The sequence below is a fragment of the Leopardus geoffroyi genome, chromosome A1 (assembly GCF_018350155.1).
Source record: "Leopardus geoffroyi isolate Oge1 chromosome A1, O.geoffroyi_Oge1_pat1.0, whole genome shotgun sequence".
NCBI classification, from domain to species: Eukaryota; Metazoa; Chordata; class Mammalia; order Carnivora; family Felidae; genus Leopardus; species Leopardus geoffroyi.
In genome coordinates this window covers 72,156,187-72,177,432 of record NC_059326.1, presented here as the reverse complement: position 1 = coordinate 72,177,432, position 21,246 = coordinate 72,156,187, and the positions used below count along the sequence as shown (strand labels likewise).

The 21,246-nt window shown below is 39.2% G+C and overlaps 1 protein-coding gene across 5 annotated transcripts in view; it reads left to right on the top strand.

The window, feature by feature from the left end:
• Positions 1–21,246, top strand: part of NALCN (sodium leak channel, non-selective) — a 320,527-nt gene that overhangs the window by 236,617 nt on the left and 62,664 nt on the right. For all 5 annotated transcript variants that reach the window (XM_045481393.1, XM_045481373.1, XM_045481362.1 and 2 more), the window contains one exon: positions 15,527–15,600. In XM_045481393.1, coding sequence (XP_045337349.1) covers positions 15,527–15,600 — 74 coding nt within the window. The remainder of the gene's footprint in view (positions 1–15,526; positions 15,601–21,246) is intronic.

Sequence of the window (21,246 nt, the reverse complement as noted above, 5' to 3'; positions counted from 1 at the left end):
CCTGGCCATCCTCAGAAGTACCTGGGATTTGTTGTCTGTGTTGAGTGCCATTAGCCCAGAAAACCCGACACAGAGAAGCCTGCTTAACGAATGTCAGCATGAGGATGCCCCAGGGGAGCAGAAATTGAAGAGGAAGCAGTCTAGTATTTGTATTTGTAAACATGCCAAACCTTTTTTAAATTTTTACTTAAAAACCCTAAAGCCACATAAAATTACATAAGCACATGACAAAAATCCTGAACAGAGACCATACCCCTCGTAGCTTCTGATAAAATATTTTTTGGTGAGCACTTGGAAATTTCTGTGACAGCCCCAGCTGCCTTTGGAAATGCCTGGCAGTGTCCAGTGGATGGCAAGGCTTTCTCTCTATATGAAGAAACTCTCCAGCATGGTACGGCACAGATTGAGGCTGTTTTTCCTCAAAGAGTAGTAAGAAATAAAAAGAAAATGTGAGGCCAGTCTAACAGTGATTCCCATGACATGAAAAAGAGGAGCACTAAAGTAAAACTTTTCCATTAACGCTGATCTGTAAGGAGAAACTTCTGAGTCCTGCAAAGCTGACCTCGTGTCAAGGAAAATACTGAGTCCCCAGGAACATGAAGATCATAAGTTAAGGGATAAAAAAGAAAACACGACAACGAACAGTGGGGGTGGTTTTGGTTATGCAACTGGAAGAACATGAAGGCACAAAGGCACATGCTAGGCAGGGTACTGTCCGAGTTATGACCTTGGCTTTGAACAACCACAAATAATTCCATGGCAACCTTATGCTGCAGGGACCTGATCACCTTTATCATGTAGTTTAAAATACCTGTCCTTCTCCCCATAAACAATAAGCAAACAAAAACATAAAATCTTTAAGTTGTTGTTGCAGATCCTAAAGGAAAAAGACAGAGGGGCACTTGGGTGGCTCAGGTGGTTGGGTGTCCGACTCTTGATTTCAGCTCAGGTCATGATCTCACGGTTTGTGGGATCAAGCCCTTCATCAGGCTCTGCGCTGACAGTGTGGACCCTGCTTGGATTCTCTCTCTTTCTCTCTCTCTCTCTCTGTCTCTCTCTCTCCCCTTCTGCCCCTCTCCCCTTGAAAATAAATAAATAAACTTAAAAAAAAAAAAAAGACAGGAAACAGTGCTTTCCAACCTCTCCCTTGTGGTGAATGGCTGCCCTTCCAGACTCCATAGAAAATGGCATTCCCAAGGCTAATTCCCTCATTCCTTTCTCCTCCTACTCTCCCACACCTGGGGCGTCGGCCAGGGGTTCCCTCTCCTGGTTAAAGGATAAACCTGCATCTCTTGAGAGGAGGTTTGTACTTTCCAAGCAGAAGGAAATCGGGCAATGGTTTTCTACCCATTTTTTGTCCAGATTATTGAAACTAAACCCTGGGTTTCTTTAGTAGAGTGTTTGTTAGTAAACTGAGGTGTGAACGTGCTTTTCCAGTAGCTCTGGTAATAAAAGCAGCCCATTCACAGGTGAATCGTCTCCGTAATGTCAAGGTTTGCACTGTGGTTGGAACTGGCGACTCTCTGCACTTTAGCTGAGCTCGCCAATCCTTCTGCCCTGCTGTCTTGGCTGCTGTGCCCTTTCTGGGGTCAAAACCTCACAACATGTGGAGAACATGAGGGAACTACACACTCACATCAGCCTGAGTTTGGTTTCAGCTCAGGTCATGATCTCACAGTTTCGTGCATTCAAGCTCCGTATCATGCTCTGTGCTGGCATCATGGAGCCTCTTTGGGATTCTCTCTCTCTCTCTCTCTCTCTTTCTCTCTCTCTGCCCCTGGCCCACTCATGCTATCTCTGTCTCTCTCAAAATAAATAAATAAAGTTAAAAAAAATAGAGAGTATTTCTCTGACAATAGGGCAACATCTGCCTCTGTCTTACCTGCCTCCTTTCTGCTAAGCATATACAGCAAGTTCCACAGTAAGCCTCCACAATTATCAGCTAACACATGTACAAAGTGAGAGAAGTGATACAAGTAATTACTATGTTTTCTTGGCCCTTTTCATTTCCATAAGTCTTCAGTTCACTCAGTCATTCAGCAAACGTTATGGAACATCTGTTGTTTCTCTGGCACTCTTTTGGGGCCCTGAAAATTCAACACTGAGCAAAATGTGAGCAGTGCCCTTTAGGGGCTTTTAGTCTCGTGGGGACAAACGTGTAAATGCAGGGGGGTAAAAATTGTTGCAGGAACCTGAGACAGGATCCCTTACAGGAGCAGGAAGCTTGAGCATTGTAGGAGAAAGGTGCTCCAGGCAGAGAGGGAAGCCTGTGGAAAAGCACAGGATGCCGAAGAGACTTGACATAACTTCATGAGAAGCAGAGTAGAATGGTGATTATGACTTATGACCAGTCATAGTCATAAGTGTGTCGGTTCCAATCCTCATCTCTAGAGATAATTCTTATTTTCAGTGTTTGTCATGAGGATTAAATAATAGATTATAATATGTTAAATGCCTAGCATTGCACTGGCATAGCTTATGTCATGTGCCTCTAACACCAGATAAAAAAGATTACCGATACTAAACCATACCATGAATTCAGACTAAGCAAATAGACTTACATTCATCAGTCAAGACAAAGGACTTTTACATAAACAAATTAACCTTCACTTCTAACAGTCTAGTTAAGCACAATATATTAATTATTGATTTATTTTCCTTATTGCTCATGAATATGATTTTTTTTAGTCTGATTTTTTGTGATATTTCAGTTACTACCCTCATTGCCTACATAGTGTCTCAGATTCTCAAGAAGTAAATTAAATTGCTCTGGAAAGATTTACTCTTCACAAAGCCTTGTTGATTGCCAGACAGCATTTTGTATTTTTCTGTGTGATTATAGAGTGTTTGATGATTTGTTCCAGTAACTACATACAGAGCAAGTTAACTGATCTATAATTTTCAGGATGAACATTTACTCACCAAAAAAAAGGGGGGGGGGTGCGGAAGAACAGCCTATTTTCATCTTTAGGGCTTTTACTCTTCTGAAAGGATTTTCTAAAATAATAGCTTAGCATCTCCGTGGTGCTATTCAAGACGCATCTCTAGGAGGACAGTGGGAGATTACATGGCATCACCACCTCACCAGGGGCCGGATAGCAGAGTTACAAACCATGTGGTCGGGGTGGGGGGGGGGGAGGGAAGAAGCCACCAGACAGAATGTGAAAACTCTCTGAACTTCCGGACTTCCGTGTTTAGCTTACAAATGCATTAGTAGGTGATTGATTGTCCATTTATTCACAATAAGGAGAGGAAACAAAAAGATACAAAATATAAATGAAAACTTTTTCTTTCATGTTGATTGGCCTTTGCAGTATGTTTTCGTGCTGAGATCAAAGTACAGCTGAGTTTGAGTGCACATCTTTTCATTTCAGTTATTTCTTGAGGCCCTTTCTATGCACACAGTGGGCTGGGGTCCAGGTAAAAATCACGTCCTGCCGTCAGCTAACACAAGAGGAGAAATTCCCGGTCAGTGATTCTTCTTGCAGAATATTTAGTGGTATAATCATTTTGGGTCTGGGATTATAAGTACTTTGCATTCCTTAGGTGTACATCCACTGAAGTTCAAAAGTAAATGCATCTAGGATCAAGCATCATCTGTAGATAATACAGAAGGCTTTTAACCACAATTTTTTGGTGCTGTCTCCAAAGCAATGATCAGAGCTGACTTTGCAACTAAGCCTATCTGTGAAAGTTACATTTAACTCCCCTGTCTCAATGTTCTTCTCTTTTGAGTATAGTTTACTCTTAAGTTTTACTTTCCGTTAAGTGTAATACCGATCCCAATGTGTTACAGTTGTTGCTGGGGCTGGTATATTTGGATCTAAAGTTCAAATACAATTGAATCCTAATTGGAGAGCAAGCACTGCTCCCAGAGTGCCTGGGATTTTAAATTCACAAACACCTGCATGATTAAAAGCATCTGGCATTTTCTCCCAGAATCATAAATCCACTCTTTTTTTTTTTTTAAATCTCGGCAGGTTTTTGGTTTTTGTCTTTCTGTCTATATGAGCTCTAAGAATGAAGTGATATGCTTAGGTATATATTATAGTGTATATTATGGTTTCCCACCAGTAGGTAGCGTACTTTGAGCATACCTGTTTTTGACGATACTGGTTCTCCCTCATCTTCTGAATCATCGGCATCCTTACACTGGTCTAGCTGATGTGTAAGTTGTTGGAGATTCGGCCAAATCTCCAACGCCACAAGCTCGAGTGACTAAAGCATTGTCATGCAATCTAGTGCAAACACAGTCAAGCCAATTAAGTTTCCAATCATCTGGTTTCTAGTTTCACAAGATTTTCCTATCAAGTGAATTGGTGCATTTCAAAATAAATAGGCTTCCTTTGTAATTTTTACCTGATTCACATTTGTTATTTCAAGGATTCACTTCATAAGAAAAAAAATGTAGTACAGAAAAGAGTCATCTCTAATATTAAGCAATGTATTCGTTCTGTAAATACATTTCAAGAACAAATTACAGGCAGTACTGGACAGTGGAGAGAAATGTAGTGGACAAAGAATCCACCATCCTTACCATATGGAGCCTATGATCTGGTGGAATTCACAGAAAGATAAAAAGGTGTTTCACACACAGAGCAGAAATCAATGGGTATGGGTGCCCTTGGCCCCAAAGGACGACTATGAAGGGTGTGTGTGTGTGTGTGTGTGTGTGTATACATATTTATATATTTTTAAATTTTTATGTCTGGTGTTTTTTCAGGGTTCAGAATTTATAATGTTGAAATAACAAGATCAAAACTCTTGACCCATCATCTAAAACTCCCTTTTCACAAAATCCACATTCTAAGGCATATTTCAAAGCTTCATAACATGCTATTATAACAGTACTCACCTTTGCATACATTGTAATGTGACTATTTTAATTTTGCTGCTGACTACACTAATCACCTTTTTAAATTCTTTCTTTCCAAGCATAATGTCAATTTTACAAAACGTTGATTTTATAGAAACATCCTGCCGTACACATGATCTGTCCTATGCGCCATGGGATTAGTTTTCAGTTCACAGGTGCATGAAAAATTAAAATACGGCTGAATGATGTACCTACCACCTTCAACCTATGTAATTTTAAGTAATTGCTTATTTCCAATTATGACATTTTATGTGGGAGACTTATTCAATAAAGCAGCTAATTACAATAATTACACTACACCTTTCCAGCAGAAATGACATTCATCAAGCCCTGTTCATTGGACCATGGTTTTGTGCTTTATGGTCATATGTTTTTATAAATGCATCTCCATTTATTGTCAGCCTGTTAGTATTTGCAAAATGAAAAAAAGAAAAACATGACTCTCAAACTTTTTCTCAGTTACAAACAGAAATACGTTGTTAACAACTCCAAATCAGAAAAAGTGAGCTGAATACTTAGAATAGCTATGGTTTTCTGTCTCAAGTAATACTAATGGCTTCATTTTGAAGGAGGTTACCAGAGAATACAGGTGTTCAGACTAAGCACAGCAGCATTCCAAAGGAAGCTACTATTCCCTGATAGTCTAGGGTTACTCCCTGGTGGTTGAATAAATGAATTAATATTCACTTAATTGAAAGTTGTAATGGATCCCAGATTTCAGCAATCAGTAAATGTAAAATATAAATACTCTTTTCATACTGGTATTAATAGGTGAGAAAAGTTATTGATCTCCTTTAGTGCTTCAGGGTCATTATTCTGAAAATCAGGTATGCATATACGTACGGAACAAAGGAAAAACATGCTAGTTTAGATCTTGCATAAGATTTGGGATAAGAGCAAGTTATGTGTATAAACCAAAACTTTCATGTCGAAAAAACAGCATTGTATTACAGTATAGTTTGGAAAATCCTTTTTGTATACTGTTAAGCCTTGTGACATTTTAGATACACATGGTTTAGTGATGAGATCTGAACATTGAGCTATATAATCTAGACTTAATTATAATATTTTAATTTATAATTTGAGTGACCTAAACAACATAATTTCTACGATTGTCAGATTTCTCACCTGTGAAAAAGAGATAATAACACATACCTATGAGTATTAATTTGAAAATTAAATTACAAATATGTGTAAGATACACATGATCAAAGAGCCAAGAAAATTAATAAGGATTTAGAATATTTGAAATACACAGTTGACTAGCTTCACGTAGTGGGCATTTATACAATTCTTCATTTAGCGACTTGAGAACACACATTCTTTTTTTTTTTAATTTTCTATTTATTTTTTTGGAGAGAGAGAGAGAGCATGAGTGGGGGATGGCAGAAGAGAGGGAGACACAGAATCAAAAGCAGGCTCCAGGCTCTGAGCTGTCCACACAGAGCCCGACATGGGGCTTGAAGTCACCAGCTCAGATCATGACCTGAGCAGAAGTTGGACACTTAACTGACTGAGCCACCCCGGCGCTCCAAGAGCACATATTTTGATTGAGACACACCTAAATGATTTACAAAACATGACCACTTACATACCACAAAGGAATTCTAAACATGAACCAAATCACTATACTAGAGAAGACATTATTTAGCGGAAGTGTAATAAGATTAGAAACTAAATAACAACCAGAAAACACCAACACTTTTCAAAATTTAAAAATCACTTTTAAATAATTTAGACAGCATAGAAGAAACCACATGGAAATAAAAAGTTTCTAGAACTGAAAACTAATAAACACTATGTAGATTGAACCTATGAGAAGCAACCAAAGGCATTTTTAGAGGGAAAGTTATACCCTTGAGTGCATATTTAGCAAAAGAATAGAGGCTAGCACTAATCATCCAAATATTTAACTCAAGAATTTATAAAAATACCAACCAAGAAAACATTAACACAGTGGAAGGGGAAAATAAGTATATTTTAATCAAATAGGGGAAAAAGAAGCAATAAGTAATATTAGTAAAACTAACATTTTGTTCTTTGAAAAGACAAATAAAGGGGCGCCTGGGTGGCGCAGTCGGTTAAGCGTCCGACTTCAGCCAGGTCACGATCTCGCGGTCCGTGAGTTCGAGCCCCGCGTCGGGCTCTGGGCTGATGGCTCAGAGCCTGGAGCCTGTTTCCGATTCTGTGTCTCCCTCTCTCTCTGCCCCTCCCCCGTTCATGCTCTGTCTCTCTCTGTCCCAAAAATAAATAAACGTTGAAAAAAAAAAAAGACAAATAAAAATGATAAATCTGCATTAAATTTCAACAAAAAAATATGTAAGGAGTCTTCCGGCATAATGATAGAAGCATTGGCATAGTTTTCTTAATCTCCTTGAATTAAGTAAATAGAATACCTAGATAACATGAAAGTAAATAGAATACTTAGATAACAACCAAACACCATAGACAATATTTACAACAAAATTAGGTAATCCACAAACCACAAGTAAAAGCAGCTGTAGACAAAACAATAGCCACATGGTTTGCAAGGTGACTTGGTCTGTTTTGAATGCTACAACACATACCACAGACTGGGTGACTTCAACAACAAGCGTTTATCCCTCAGAGCTCTGGAGGCTGGAAAGCCTATCTAAGATCGAGGTGTCAGCAGATTTGTGTCTGGTTCTTCTTCCTGGTTCACAGATGACTGCCTTCTGGCTGCGTGTTCATATGACAGAAAGAAGGAGGGCTCTGGTCTCTTCCTCTTCTTATGAGGGCACAAATGCCATCATGGGGTGCTATCCTCATGACCTCCTCTAAACATAGGTACTTCTCAGAGACCCCTTCTCCTAATATCTTCACACTGGGGGGCTAGAGCTTCAACACATGAATTTGGGGTATAACACATAGTATTGGTGCTGTTGGGGAGGAAGCCAAGTTAGTTACAGGGCATGTAATGTCTTTGAGACTGGACCACACCTGCCTAGCTCCACACAAAGAAAAACATCCAGGAGTGGAAACAAACTTGACAGGCCAGTGACAAGAGTGATGAGGGGAAAAGTAGATCCAGATAAAATTGGTGGTGTCTGCTCCCCATAACAAAGCCAGGAAATCTCAGAAAGAAGGCTGCCATATGGTTCACTATGTTAAAACCACAGAAGAAGACACTCTGAAACTAGAAGGAAATACTAAGGTGTTCAGGAAAACTGTGTGTAAGCATGAGCAATGGAAATTTATCACAGCCAAATTCCCTACAAGAATTGTAAGAGACAAATTACAATTTGAGCTGTGCACATCCACTTACATGCAGATTTTTTGATAAATGCAGCACAGTACTATCTGTAAATGTATTTTCCTTATGCTTTTAACAACATTTTCTTTTGTCTATCTTGCTTTATTGTAATAATACAGTGTATAATACATATGGCATACAAAATAATGTGTTAGTTGACTGTGTTATTGGTAAGGTGTCCAGTCAACAGTAGGCTGTTAGCTGTTAAGTTTGGGGGGGGAGACAAAGGCTATGTGTGTGTTTTCAACTGAATGGAGTGTCAGTGCCCCTAACCCCTGCATTGGTCAAGGGTCAACTATATTAGTAAAAGCAATGAAGACTAAACTAGGCAGAACATAAAGTGATTACATACATCAGATGATGCCTTTAGAAAACTAGAAAGCAAAAAAAGAGGAAATTTGAAGACATCAAAAAGAAATGAAGAAAGAAATGAAAATGATTTGAAAGAAACTGACAAATCAAAGAATTTCAGTGAAGGTCCCAGATCTGTATTATAAAGATCCTGAAAGAAGAAAACAAAAGCCATAGCACAGAACAGCATTAAACTTTTCTGAAATGTAAAAAGATTTGAAGCTATATATTGGAACTGAAAACATCAATAACAAATGACCAAAAATAAGACATATTGCAGACAAATTACAGGACTTAAAAAATTATATATACATATATATATTTAATATATTATTTTATTATATTATAATTAATTATTATATTATATATTTTTATGTATTATATATTTATATATATTATATATTTTTATAACATTATATTATAATTAGTATAATTATAATATAATAATATAATGTAATAACTTAAAATTATGTATACATATATATGTTTAACATATATCTTTAATATATCACTCTTAACTATAGAGAACTAAGGGGTACTGGAGAGGAGGTGGTTAGGGGATGGGCATTAAGGAGGGTGTAATAAGCACTGGGTGTTTGGGGCGCCTGGGTGGCGCAGTCGGTTAAGCGTCCGACTTCAGCCAGGTCACGATCTCGCGGTCCGTGAGTTCGAGCCCCGCGTCGGGCTCTGGGCTGATGGCTCAGAGCCTGGAGCCTGTTTCTGATTCTGTGTCTCCCTCTCTCTCTGCTCCTCCCCCGTTCATGCTCTGTCTCTCTCTGTCCCAAAAATAAATAAACGTTGAAAAAAAAATAAAAAAAAAAAAATAAGCACTGGGTGTTATATGTAAGTGATGGATTATTAAATTCTACTTCTGAAACCAATATTCCACTACATGTTAACTAACTGGAACTTAAATAAAAACTTAAAACCAAAAATAATAATAATAATAAAATAAAACAAAAACAGGTATCAGCTCAAAATGAATAAGTGACTTATAAAGGGAAGAACATTTGATTACCATCAGACTTTTTGGCAGGAATGCTTTATGTCAGAAGAAATTAGAATCACATATATAGGATACCCAGAAAAAGAATATGTCATCCAGCTTTCTTATGTCTAGGAAAACCGCCTCTCAAGTTTAAAGGAGAAAAGAAAACAACTACTATTAAGATGTAAGAATGTTAAGTAATGTTGTTCCTATGAGTCTTTCCTGAGGAAATTACTAAAAAACATGCTTCAAACAACCAAAATGAATTCCAAAAATGACTCTAAGACATTAACATAAGAACAGGTGGTAAACATTCTTAACTGTGTATGACTAACTAGGACCACATGAGGATTAAAATAAAGAGAAAAATATGCAATAGCTATTTGCTCTGCTAATATGAGTATGGTACAAGTGTACAAATGAGAGGAAAATGGGAAGGATGTATGCATTTTTTAAATATCCATTAGTTGTATTGTGTTAGAATAGGTATTGTAATGCTAAGACTAGTGCCTATGAAATGTGAAATAAAAATAATGAGTAATTGGCAGATAGTCTAATGTCTGTTATCTCTGTATATTTGATAATCAAGAGTTTTGATGTGGGTGGGAGGATACAGAAACAGAAGAGATACAGATGTCGTATGGAAGAGATTAGGTAAAAGTGCAGAGTCCTGAATTTAAATAGAAAATATCAAAATAAAATCAGGCCAAGCCCTCGAAACAGTGACCCACTCAGTAGCGAAGAGTATCACTAAATTGTGTTCTTGAAACCCATTTCTCAATAAATAAACCAAGGCTTTTTGGAGAAAAATGGTAATTTGGAATAGGAAGCATATACAAGATGAGCTAGGGATATCTGGCCATACTAATAACGAGGAAGCTTAGACAAAGACTACTAAAGTCAGGCCAAACGAACCCATGAGCCATTTTGAAAAATCTCCCGATGCTCTTTGACTTCGCATGAGGATAATGATTGTAATGGATTGAAACCAAATATATTTAAGTCCTTAAGTCAATAATGACATTTTTATTTTTTTATTTAAAAAAATTTTTAATGTTTATTATTGAAAGTCAGAGAGAGTCAGAGCGTGAGCAGGGGAGGGGCAGAGGGAAAGGGAGACACAGAATCTGAGGCAGGCTCCAGGCTCTGAGCTGTCAGCACAGAGCCCGATGCGGGGCTCGAACTCAAAAACTGCGAGATCATGACCTGAGCCGAAGTTGGACACTTAACCGATGGAGCCTCCCAGGTGCCCCAATAATGACATTTTGAAACTACTAATTGGTCACCTTCAGAGGATGATAGAAGACCAATTAATTACATAAAAAATGAATAAGTAAAGTAAAGAATCAACATTTACTCTGCCTTTTCTCTATGAACTGTGCTAATGAGTAACCAAATAGTGCATGAGAGGAAGTACTTCATTATAAAGGTGTTCCAACTAATAAATGAGAAAGAAGTGTCAATTTTAGAAACTGAATGAATCAATGATCTAAGCAATAGACATCAATACTACTAACATCACAAAAAAGAGGAACAATCAGACATTGTGTGCCTTCTGATGAAAAGCTACACCACCACCTGTGGTCTTGCCAAAACCATCAAGTATGAGCCAGATGAGACTCTGGGTTCAACTACCAATTTGCAAGAGGTATAGAAGACAGAGGAGCATGTGAACTATGGCATGAATGTGCACTTGGGAAAATCCACACTCCTGGAAGCTCCAGGTGACATGCCCCCGGTCCTTCAACTATGGTTGGGGGAGGGGGGCGGCAGGCAGGAGGTGTACCTGTAGATTAAAAGATGTTAAAGAAATTGCCAGAAAATCAGCGAGATCCATCCATTGCTGTGTCCTTCAGCTCCGAATTATTCAACCACAAATAACTGCAAATTTGAACCTCCAGAATTTCACGTTAAAGTGCATAGTTCTGGAAATATCTTTTAAATTAAAATTTTTAAGACAAAAAAATCTCTGTGCTGCTTGAACATTTAATTTTTGTTAAGTTTATTTATTTTGAGAGAAAGAAAGAGCGCATGCACAAAGGGGCAGAAAAAGAGAGGGAGAGAGAGAGAATCCCAAGCAGCCTCCACACCATCAGTGCAGTGCAGAGCCCAATGTGGGGCTCAAACTCACAAACCCTAAGACCGTGACCTGAGCCGAAATCAAGAGTTGGATGCTCAACTGACTGAGCCACCCAGGTGTCTCTTGTTTGAATGTTTAAATGTATTTTTGATAATTCAGTCAGAGAATGTTTGTCTTCTGGAGTTGGATGTATTAGATTTACAAACAAAAGAAAACCACCAAAAAGGGCTTTTTCAACTAATCTTTTATTTTCTTCAGTGCAGACTCCGTGTAATGTCATCCATACCCTTCCCTTTAAGTCCTACATGTCTGATGTGTTTACATCCAGAAGAAACATTTACTGGCACCTGCCTTACCTGTAATTTAAACTTCAGGTCTAAAATTACTTACCCTGAAATTGATTTCTGTATTCCTTATTTTGATCATTTCAGGTGACTGTCAGTATCTTTTGGAGCCAGAAGAGGGCACTGCAGAGCAGCATAGCTCTGAGTACTTGGGACTAGCAGAAAGTGTCCTTTGCAGAAAAAAAAAAAAAAAAAAATGTGCAAAGCTCTACTACAGAAATAATGAAAAGGGGAGGGGTACTAGATAATCACTATAGGCTTTCTTTATTTACTAGAAAAAAAGAACCGTTAAAATATATAACTAAATACATATCTGGGCTATCATATATGTTTAGATATAGATAGATGACAGATAGATGTAGATGTCAATGTTTCTTCTTTTAAAACATCCTGAAGCTAGAGGTAGCTGGCTGGCTACCTCAATCTACTGATTGATCGATTGGCTGATTTTTTAAGTAAGCTCTATGCCCAACATAGGGCTCAAACTCATGACCCCGAGATCAAGAGTCCCATGCTGCACCCACTGAGCTCAGTAGATCCTGAGGCTGAATCTGAAGTTCTTCTATTAGAGTATTTATTCTTTTGCTACCTCTGCTGTTATAAAATCAGTTCTCAGGAAGTTCCTCGTACAGATTAATAGTGTATTTTACTTTAACTAGTTTGGGTTTAGGACAAAGGAGATGCAGCAGCCCTTTAGCAATCTTAGACAGCACAGAAATAATTTTGGAATCAATATAATAAATATTATCCCCAGTTTCTGCAAAGGTTTTTTTCTAACATGAAGAACTCTGTGTTAAGTGTCAGCTGCTCAATTACAGGGCAGTAGGTAGGTGACTGAATTCAGACCATCACCTTCACTAAGGGAAAGATGACTAAGGCATGTCAGTGTCCTTCAAAGATGAAATAAGGGGAGTGGGGTCCAGACCTCTCCCCAAACCTGCAGTCTCGGGGCCTCCATAGCCCGGGCCTTTCCCATGACAATGTGTATGCTTAGGAACCAAAGGGCAAAAGCACCACCATGATGAGACCCTTCTGTCTCTGCAAATGACTTTAAATAACATTCCTTGGGAGATAGGCTGTCAGCTCTAGGAGGTTAAATCCATGCCCAAAGTCACCTCACAAGGGGAGGGGAGGAGATTTAAGAAAGTTTTAGGATCCATCATGGTAAACAGCCTTCTGTGCACTACCCTAAAAATGTAACTTCTGAAAAAAATGGCATCCACCCTTATTTCCTTGTGTGTACATTAACTTATTCTTCCATGAGCTCTGATGAGTAAAAAAAACCAATTCAGTTTTTCATTATTGAAAATATATGAGTTCTCCATCTTTCTTCATATGAGGGAAATTGCCAATGTGTTCAATGATCTTTCCCTTTATTGCAGATCTGCTGTGAAATACAAAAATTATATTGCTGGATATGGTGTTATCTAGGTTGTCAGGTGTGGCTGAAAAGACCAGTTTGTGCCTGTCACTTCCTCTCCAGCTGTGGCCATATGGACATGTCAGTCGACAGTACAGTATTTGTTTATAGGCTTGTTTGTTGTAGAATGGAGCTCTGTGACTTTGTACCTGAAGTCACTATGTTGTTTAAAAGAAATTAGACAGTCTGTTTTTACTGGATACAGAGTCGTTCTGTCTCCTGCTCATTTTTTTTCCTCCCTCAAATCTGTTGGAAACACAGTATGCCTTACAGTGTTTCTTCCACCGAGCTCAGCACGTAAGCATATCATCTGCGCTGGATCTCTTTGCCCCACGCATGCATTTCCAACTGCAGTCCTTTGCTCACAGCCTCCTTTGCTATGAAAATCTGAACCATCCTTCAAGGCCTAGTGCAGTCTCCACTTCTTCAGTGACATCTTTGCTATTTCAGATACAGCTATTTGTGCCCACCCGAAGTCGTGCAGCCTTCTCATCTTTTCTGCTGGACACAGCAGCCAGCACCTTACTGTCTACTTTTTACTGGTAACCTCATGCATCATAGCCTTGCCTTTGTAACTAGGCTTTTCGATTCAGGTAAACAATTCTGATTTGTGGGTAAGCTGTATCTCTAATAGTCACTAATATCATACTTAGTGCTTAGAAAATCTAACCTGATCTACTGATCAAGATGAGTAGGTCGTGGGGCACCTGGTTGGCTCAGTCAGTTGGTTGTCCGACTTCAGCTCAGATCATGATCTCACAGTTGGTGGGTTTGAGCCCCGTGTCGGGTTCTGCGCTGACAGCTCAGAGCCTGGAGCCTGCTTCGGATTCTGTGTCTCCCTCTCTCTCTGCCCCTCCCCCACTCGCACTCTGTCTCTGTCTGTCTCTTGAAAATAAATAAATATTTAAAAAGATGAAAAAAAACAAAAAAGATGAGCAGGACGTTGTCCAAGTGTTATCTCTGGTCTGACTATTGGAGTTACCCTTCCTAGTTATTTGTTATTATGAATCTGCCTAGATCGGCATGCTTCCCTGTTCTTTCTCTGCCCTCTGATTGCCCACTTGAGTTTCCTGCGCCCTGTCACCCCTCTGACTTCTGCAACTATCAGGCAGGACAGAGCTGAGTTTGAGGAATCTTCTGGTTTATAGGCAGCCTCCAGGATTTTGTTTATCTTAGTGCTTCTCCCTGGAATAATTTCATCATTGCCAACTAGGAAGCAACCTTGAAAGCTCATCTCATTTGTCTCCATGTCAGTGGGCAAAGCAACTCCTGAACTCATCATTCAGATTAGTACCAAGTCACAGGCTAAGACCCTGAAACAGGGGATGCCTGGGTGGCTCAGTCAGTTAACCATCTGACTTTGGTTCAGGTCCTGATCTCACAGTTCATGGGTTCGAGCCCCATGTCAGGCTCTGTGCTGACAGCTTGGAGCCTGAAACCTGCTTTGGATTCTGTGTCTCCCTCTCTCTCTGCCCCTCCCCTGTTTACACTCTGTGCATGTGTGTGTGTGTGTGTGTGTGTGTGTGTGTGTGTGTCAAAATAAATAAACATTTAAAAAAATAAAAGAACTTGAAACAGGTGTAAAGTGGATTAGAGAACAGTTTGCTGGACGATAGCAAGAAGCAGTCCAATATTTGTCTCAATGCTACATTCTCTGGATACTGAAAAGCCTATTCAGATGTAAGATATTATTACTAATGAGCACAGCCAATGTATCACCACCATAGTTGTGACGTGTGGCCCCACAAGCTTGTTTGCATTTCTGCCCAAATAAAAGTAAAAATAGAAGGTAAAATTAAAGAATAGAATCACTCATATAATGATGCGTCAGTAAAAAAAAAAATTATGTTTGATGTTTTTTGTTTTTTTTTTTTAATTTTTTTTTCAACGTTTATTTATTTTTGGGACAGAGAGAGACAGAGCATGAACGGGGGAGGGGCAGAGAGAGAGGGAGACACAGAATCGGAAACAGGCTCCAGGCTCTGAGCCATCAGCCCAGAGCCCGACGCGGGGCTCGAACTCACGGACCGCGAGATCGTGACCTGGCTGAAGTCGGACGCTTAACCGACTGTGCCACCCAGGCGCCCCTGTTTGATGTTTTAATACTGTTCTCTATATAATGTATGTAATGATTTGTCAGTATATTATCCCTTCACATTCCAAAACTAATAACCCACACTTACAATTTTTCAGCTTCGCAAGTCTGTCTTCAGCATCAGGGCAAGGAATCTTCTAGAAAAAGAGACTGCAGTCACTAAAATCTTAAGGTAACACCATTAAACACTGATACATATTTAACCCTAGTGGGATTATATCCAGCAAAAAAACTCTTTTCTCTTTAATGAACTAATTTTCTGAGTATCAATATACACTTTCTGCTAGAAAGTAGGCCTGGGTAACTGTGTAGTTACAAATAATGTCAAATACATCATTTATATCTTTCCTGGAAAAATAATATTTTATTAGCTCAGCCATACATTTTTCTTTTCATGCCCATACACATAAATCGTTAAGTATAAACATTTACAAAAAGATGACCATAACTTACTTTTATTCTTCCATGTTTTATTTCTTTTGTGATATATAAAGGACAAATCACAATCTAAGGGGGAAATGGTAAGCTTTTTAGAAGTAATTATGATTTATTAACCTATTAAGAGTAAATGTATTTAAAACCTATAAGAATCAAAGGCATATCCATTTTAAAATGCTTATGAAAATGTGTAATTTCAACAGTGGTTTCTTAAACCTGCCTTGATGAAGTACCAGAAAGGAAAATCAGGCTAGCTACTTAAGAGTATTTTACAAGACTGTGTCATAACGTGAAAGAGCATGATCTTTATAACAATGCACAAGCATTCAGAATGCTATTTATGGTGCACATATTACACAGACGCATGTAACAATACAACTAAATACTGGAGGCTAGAAGGAGAATGGCTGACAAGGTGAATGGATGAATTTATCTGGGAAGACCCTTCCCAACTTATGCTGAGAGGAAGGAGTTAGACTGTCTTCTAGTCTACCTTGGTTCTAGGAATGGTCATTAAAGAGTTTTTGCCAGAGTGTATATCACAACTTGGATGACTGTAATGAGGAAATAAGGCTAATATATATGGTTTGAGACAGACACTATTTTGAGTTTATAACAGTACTTGAAATTTGTGTGCCAAAAACAATCCTAGTAACTAGTCAAGACAGTATTCTGGTATTCAGTCTTTTATCTGCTGACAGTTCGTGCGCAGATATGAGTATGTGCTGCAGTGCCTTTTATGAGAGGAGAACAATCATTTCTGGGCTTATTCTGTATTATCACCACAAAATATGATGATATGATCATAAAAGGTCTAGTTGAAATAGAGAAAGGAAAGCTTTCTCAGCAAATCTTTAACAACCTGCGTCCCAATTTCAGTTTGAGTCCAATTGGCTCAATCCTGGCATTGCCATCAGATAACGTCATGGGGGGCCGGCCTTGAATGCTGCATGGTACTCCAGGGTCTTTATCAAGCTGTAACTACTATACTAGATGAATTCCTGGCAGGATCAATCCCCAGCGTCTTGAAGATGCTCCTCTGTTCACACAAGACAGACCATGCCGTGCACTGACGGGGAAGAGAATTCAGCCTCCAATCCAAAGGACCCACGAGGGGATTGTAATACTCTGAGCCTGTATTCAGAGTCTACTTACCAAATTAGGAACCAAAATGACATTACTCACCTACCCAGAGTAACTACCTTCCTGAATGTACCCTGGGGCTCCCAGAGACTTCAGAGCACAGGCAGACAGGCATCCCTGGAAGAAGTCACTTCCAGAGCCTCACCTCTCTGTGAATTTTCTTAAATTTGGTCTTCCAGTTTTTCTTTTCCATTACCTTTTCCTTATTCACCTGCTCCCAGTTTACAAAAAAAAAAAAAAAAAAAACACACACACACACACACACAAAACACAGTGAGACTGTAATTCATGCACAAGGAAGGTGAAGCTATGGTGCGTATTGATCTGGGTTGCCAAACACAGTGACTGTTCCCACGCAAGTTTCTCCAGAAAGGGGATCCCATTGGGCAACAGCTTATTGTCTATCTAGGTGACAAGTTTTTGGAAAACCTCCTTCCAAGAATTCATCTACCTTAGGGTTAGGCCTCAGAAATAACACAGACGTTACAAGAATTAAGGTCAATACGTCAAACTGATAGTTTCTTTGGGTGCACTTACCTTTTTTCACTCATATAGTAGCAATGATAATAATAATAATAATAATAACATGTTATAGGAGTTGAAAAATAAAGTCAGACTTTTTCTGACAGATTTGGCTCATCTGCTTGATAATGAAAGCTGACATCATGGTGCCCAATATCATAAAAGTGAATTTATTGGATGGATAGAACTCTCTGGTGTTTTCTCAAAGTCATATTAAAGCACAGATGTGATTGTGCTAGAAATCACGTCCTTTACCGCTAAATAACATTGCAGGGAGGGATTTAGCTGTTGATTTTTAAATGTGCAGAAGTGGTTTTAAAAAGAGAATATTTGTGGAGTTACCTGAGCCAAATTTTTAAGACTATTAGGGAATACGGACGCCTTCAGTCTTGCCTAATAATTGTGTAATTTGAGGAACACCCAGACCCAGTAGCATTTTACTACAGCCCAGCATACTACAAACTGAGAAGCAACTGTAGGCTCCCAGAGCTGCACCTAGTCAATCTCAGGAATATGAGGCTACAATTAGAAAAAAATGAAGACTTTTTTAAGAATACAAATTTGATCTCTAGAAAAGCCATTTAGCTCTTTTTCTGTGAAAATGTTTTCCTTGTTGGTGCTACATTAGTCTCTGCAAGAATTAAGAACTGACAGTTTCTTTGGGTGTATTTACCTTTTTTCATTAATTGTATAGTAGTAGTAATGATGATGACGATGATAATAATAATATATCATACCTGCATTATAATGTAAGAAGGTCAAGAACTGATTGGGTCAATAGCTATGGGTCCATGGGCATTTTTCTATGCTATTTTTCAATGAACAACAACAACAAATGGAAAGAAAAACAAAGAAGAAGGGACAAGAGAAATTAAAAAGAAAGAAAAGGAAAACATTTGCAGTCACTTCAGGGTAAGCAATTAAATAGGCCTACCCTATATTATGGCAGCAGATGAATGTGTTAACTAACTTTATTGGTGGCGATCACTTCACAATATATACATACGTCAAATCATGTTGTATACCTTATATTTACACAACGTTATTTGTCAAGTATCCCTCAGTAAAGCTGGGGGGAAAAATGGCCTCTCCCATGACCCTTTGCATTTTGGAAGGAGGCTTTGAAAGAAGGAAAGGACAAGGAGGTACAGATTCTGTATCTTAATGGATGGGTCTGCCTTGATACGACAGAAAAGAAGTGCAGCAGAGACTTGTTTTAGTGCTCTGTCACTCTCAATTTTCCTAAGTCTTCTATTTTCATAGCCTTATTGTCCTTAGTTTCATCTAAGAGGTTCCTCTTCAGGGAGGTAGGCAGAAGGTTATAGGAAGACACAGAAAGAAGACCTCAGCCAAATCATTTTGGCAACAGGTGGGCATTTGTACTGATTTGGGTGCACAGAGAGATAAGTCACATAAACTTTAAATCCAGTGTGATTTAAGAAGATACCATGATGGGGCGCCTGGGTGGCGCAGTCGGTTAAGCGTCCGACTTCAGCCAGGTCACGATCTCGCGGTCCGTGAGTTCGAGCCCCGCGTCGGGCTCTGGGCTGATGGCTCAGAGCCTGGAGCCTGTTTCCGATTCTGTGTCTCCCTCTCTCTCTGCGCCTCCCCCGTTCATGCTCTGTCTCTCTCTGTCCCAAAAATAAATAAACGTTGAAAAAAAAAATTTAAAAAAAAAGAAGATACCATGAAATATTAGTGTCTTAGAAATAACTTTTAAAAATAACAAATATTTGGGGAAAATAATACAAAACAAATCCCTGATCTAAGGTATCTCAAGACCAGGCTGTGTAAACAGGTTAATTATTTAAATCCCTGATTTTCCAGGAATTTAAAGATTGCAGGAGGTGATCCTCAGGGTCCACCTAATTCTAACGTAAGCTACTAGACTTGGTGTCAGAAGGCCTACACCAGCATCTGGCTCTGCTCCTCCATAACCTTAAGCCACTCACTTACCTGCTGCCTTTGCAGCATAGACTACCCCAAATGGTCACCTGAATAATCTGTTGGTCAATCAGAGCAAAATTTAATACTCATCACAGTGAGGCAGACTTCCACTGCAGCACTCTTAATAATACCTCACAAGAGATAGGTCAGGAGTGGATATTTGTAGGGTTTGGGGTTTGGGTTTAAGTGTTGTTAGTGATTGATATTGGGCAGAATTCTTGATGTAAGAGTTTAGACAGTTTCACAATATATACAAAACATCAAATCATTATTTTGTAATGCTGTAATGTGTACTATAAGCTAATACAACATTATATGTCAATTATACCTCGTTTATTTTTATTTTTTTATTTTAGAGAAAGAATGCAAGTGGAAGAGAGGGGCAGAGGGAGAGAGAGAGAATCTTTTTTCTCTTTTTTAAAGTTTATATTTTGAGAGAGAGCGAGCAGGGGAGGGGCAGAGAGAGAGGGAGAGAGAGAATCCCAAGCAGGCTCTGCACTGTCAGTGCGTAGCCCTATGTGGGGCTCGAACTCATGAACCGTAAGATCATGACCTGAGCTGAAGTTGGATGCTTAACCAACTGAGCTACCCAGGCGCCCTGAGAAAGGATCTTAAGCAGGCTGTGTGCTCAGCGTGGAGCCTGACACGGGGTTCAGTCCCACAACCCTGGGATCATGACCTGAGCAGAAATCAAGAGTGAGTCACTCAACTGACTGAACCACCCAGGTGCCCTGATATACCTCAATTAAAAAAAAAAAGAGTGTAGGACTCTCCCGGATAGACAAGTAACAAGTACGTGTTATGGATAGGTACCATTACTTTTCTGGGGAGGGCGGCACGGGGAGTGAGGGCACGGTAGAGAGGGCATCCCTTTGCCACTCTGTGCCCCAGTGTTCTTTCCACCCCCTCTGGCTCCACCTTTCATTTGTCAGTTGTTCAGTGGAGTTTGCATGTCTGTTTTTCACTTTCCTTCCTGATGCGGGGTGATTTCTGAAAAGAAAGAAATCAGTGGTGAGTTTCTGCTGTCCTCTTCACTCCAGAAATCAATTCTATTCTGCCTTTGGATTTTTAGCCATATACATGTATTACCTTTAAAAATAAATACAACTAATTTTTATTTATTTTATTTTTTTATTTTTTAATGTTTTTATTTATTTTTTGAGACAGAGACAGAGCATGAGCGGAGGAGGGGCAGAGAGAGAGGGAGACACAGAATCTGAAGCAGGCTCCAGGCTCTGAGCTGTCAGCACAGAGCCCAACGTGGCGCCCAAACTCACAGACTGGGAGATCATGACCTGAGCTGAATTCAGACGCCCAACCAACTGAGCTACCCAGACGCCCCAATACAACTAATTTTTAGAAACAGCATTTAAAAAAACAATGTTTAGGGTTGATGGACCCCGCTGGGCAGGGTCTTGGCCTGAGTGTTCATGAGTACCTATTATTTTTAGGTGATTGGTTTGACCAGTTGAGTGACATATTATCTAGAGACAGGGGCTGGTCCATTAGCCCATAACTCAGATGAATGGATTTTCAGAAAGTTCCTGAAGCTAACAATGAAATTACTTATTGGTTAACGGCCTTACATTCTGAGACAGGAAATTCCTGGAGTGAATAGTAAAGTCATATTGATGGAGAGGCCTGAGTTCTTAGTACTGATAATTAAGCTGCGGGGCTGCCGGGGTCTCAGTTCTCAGGGGATCCATGTTTCCGTTTGAAACAGGATCCACGTTATTCCAGAAAAAAGTATGCTCTATACCTTTACTAT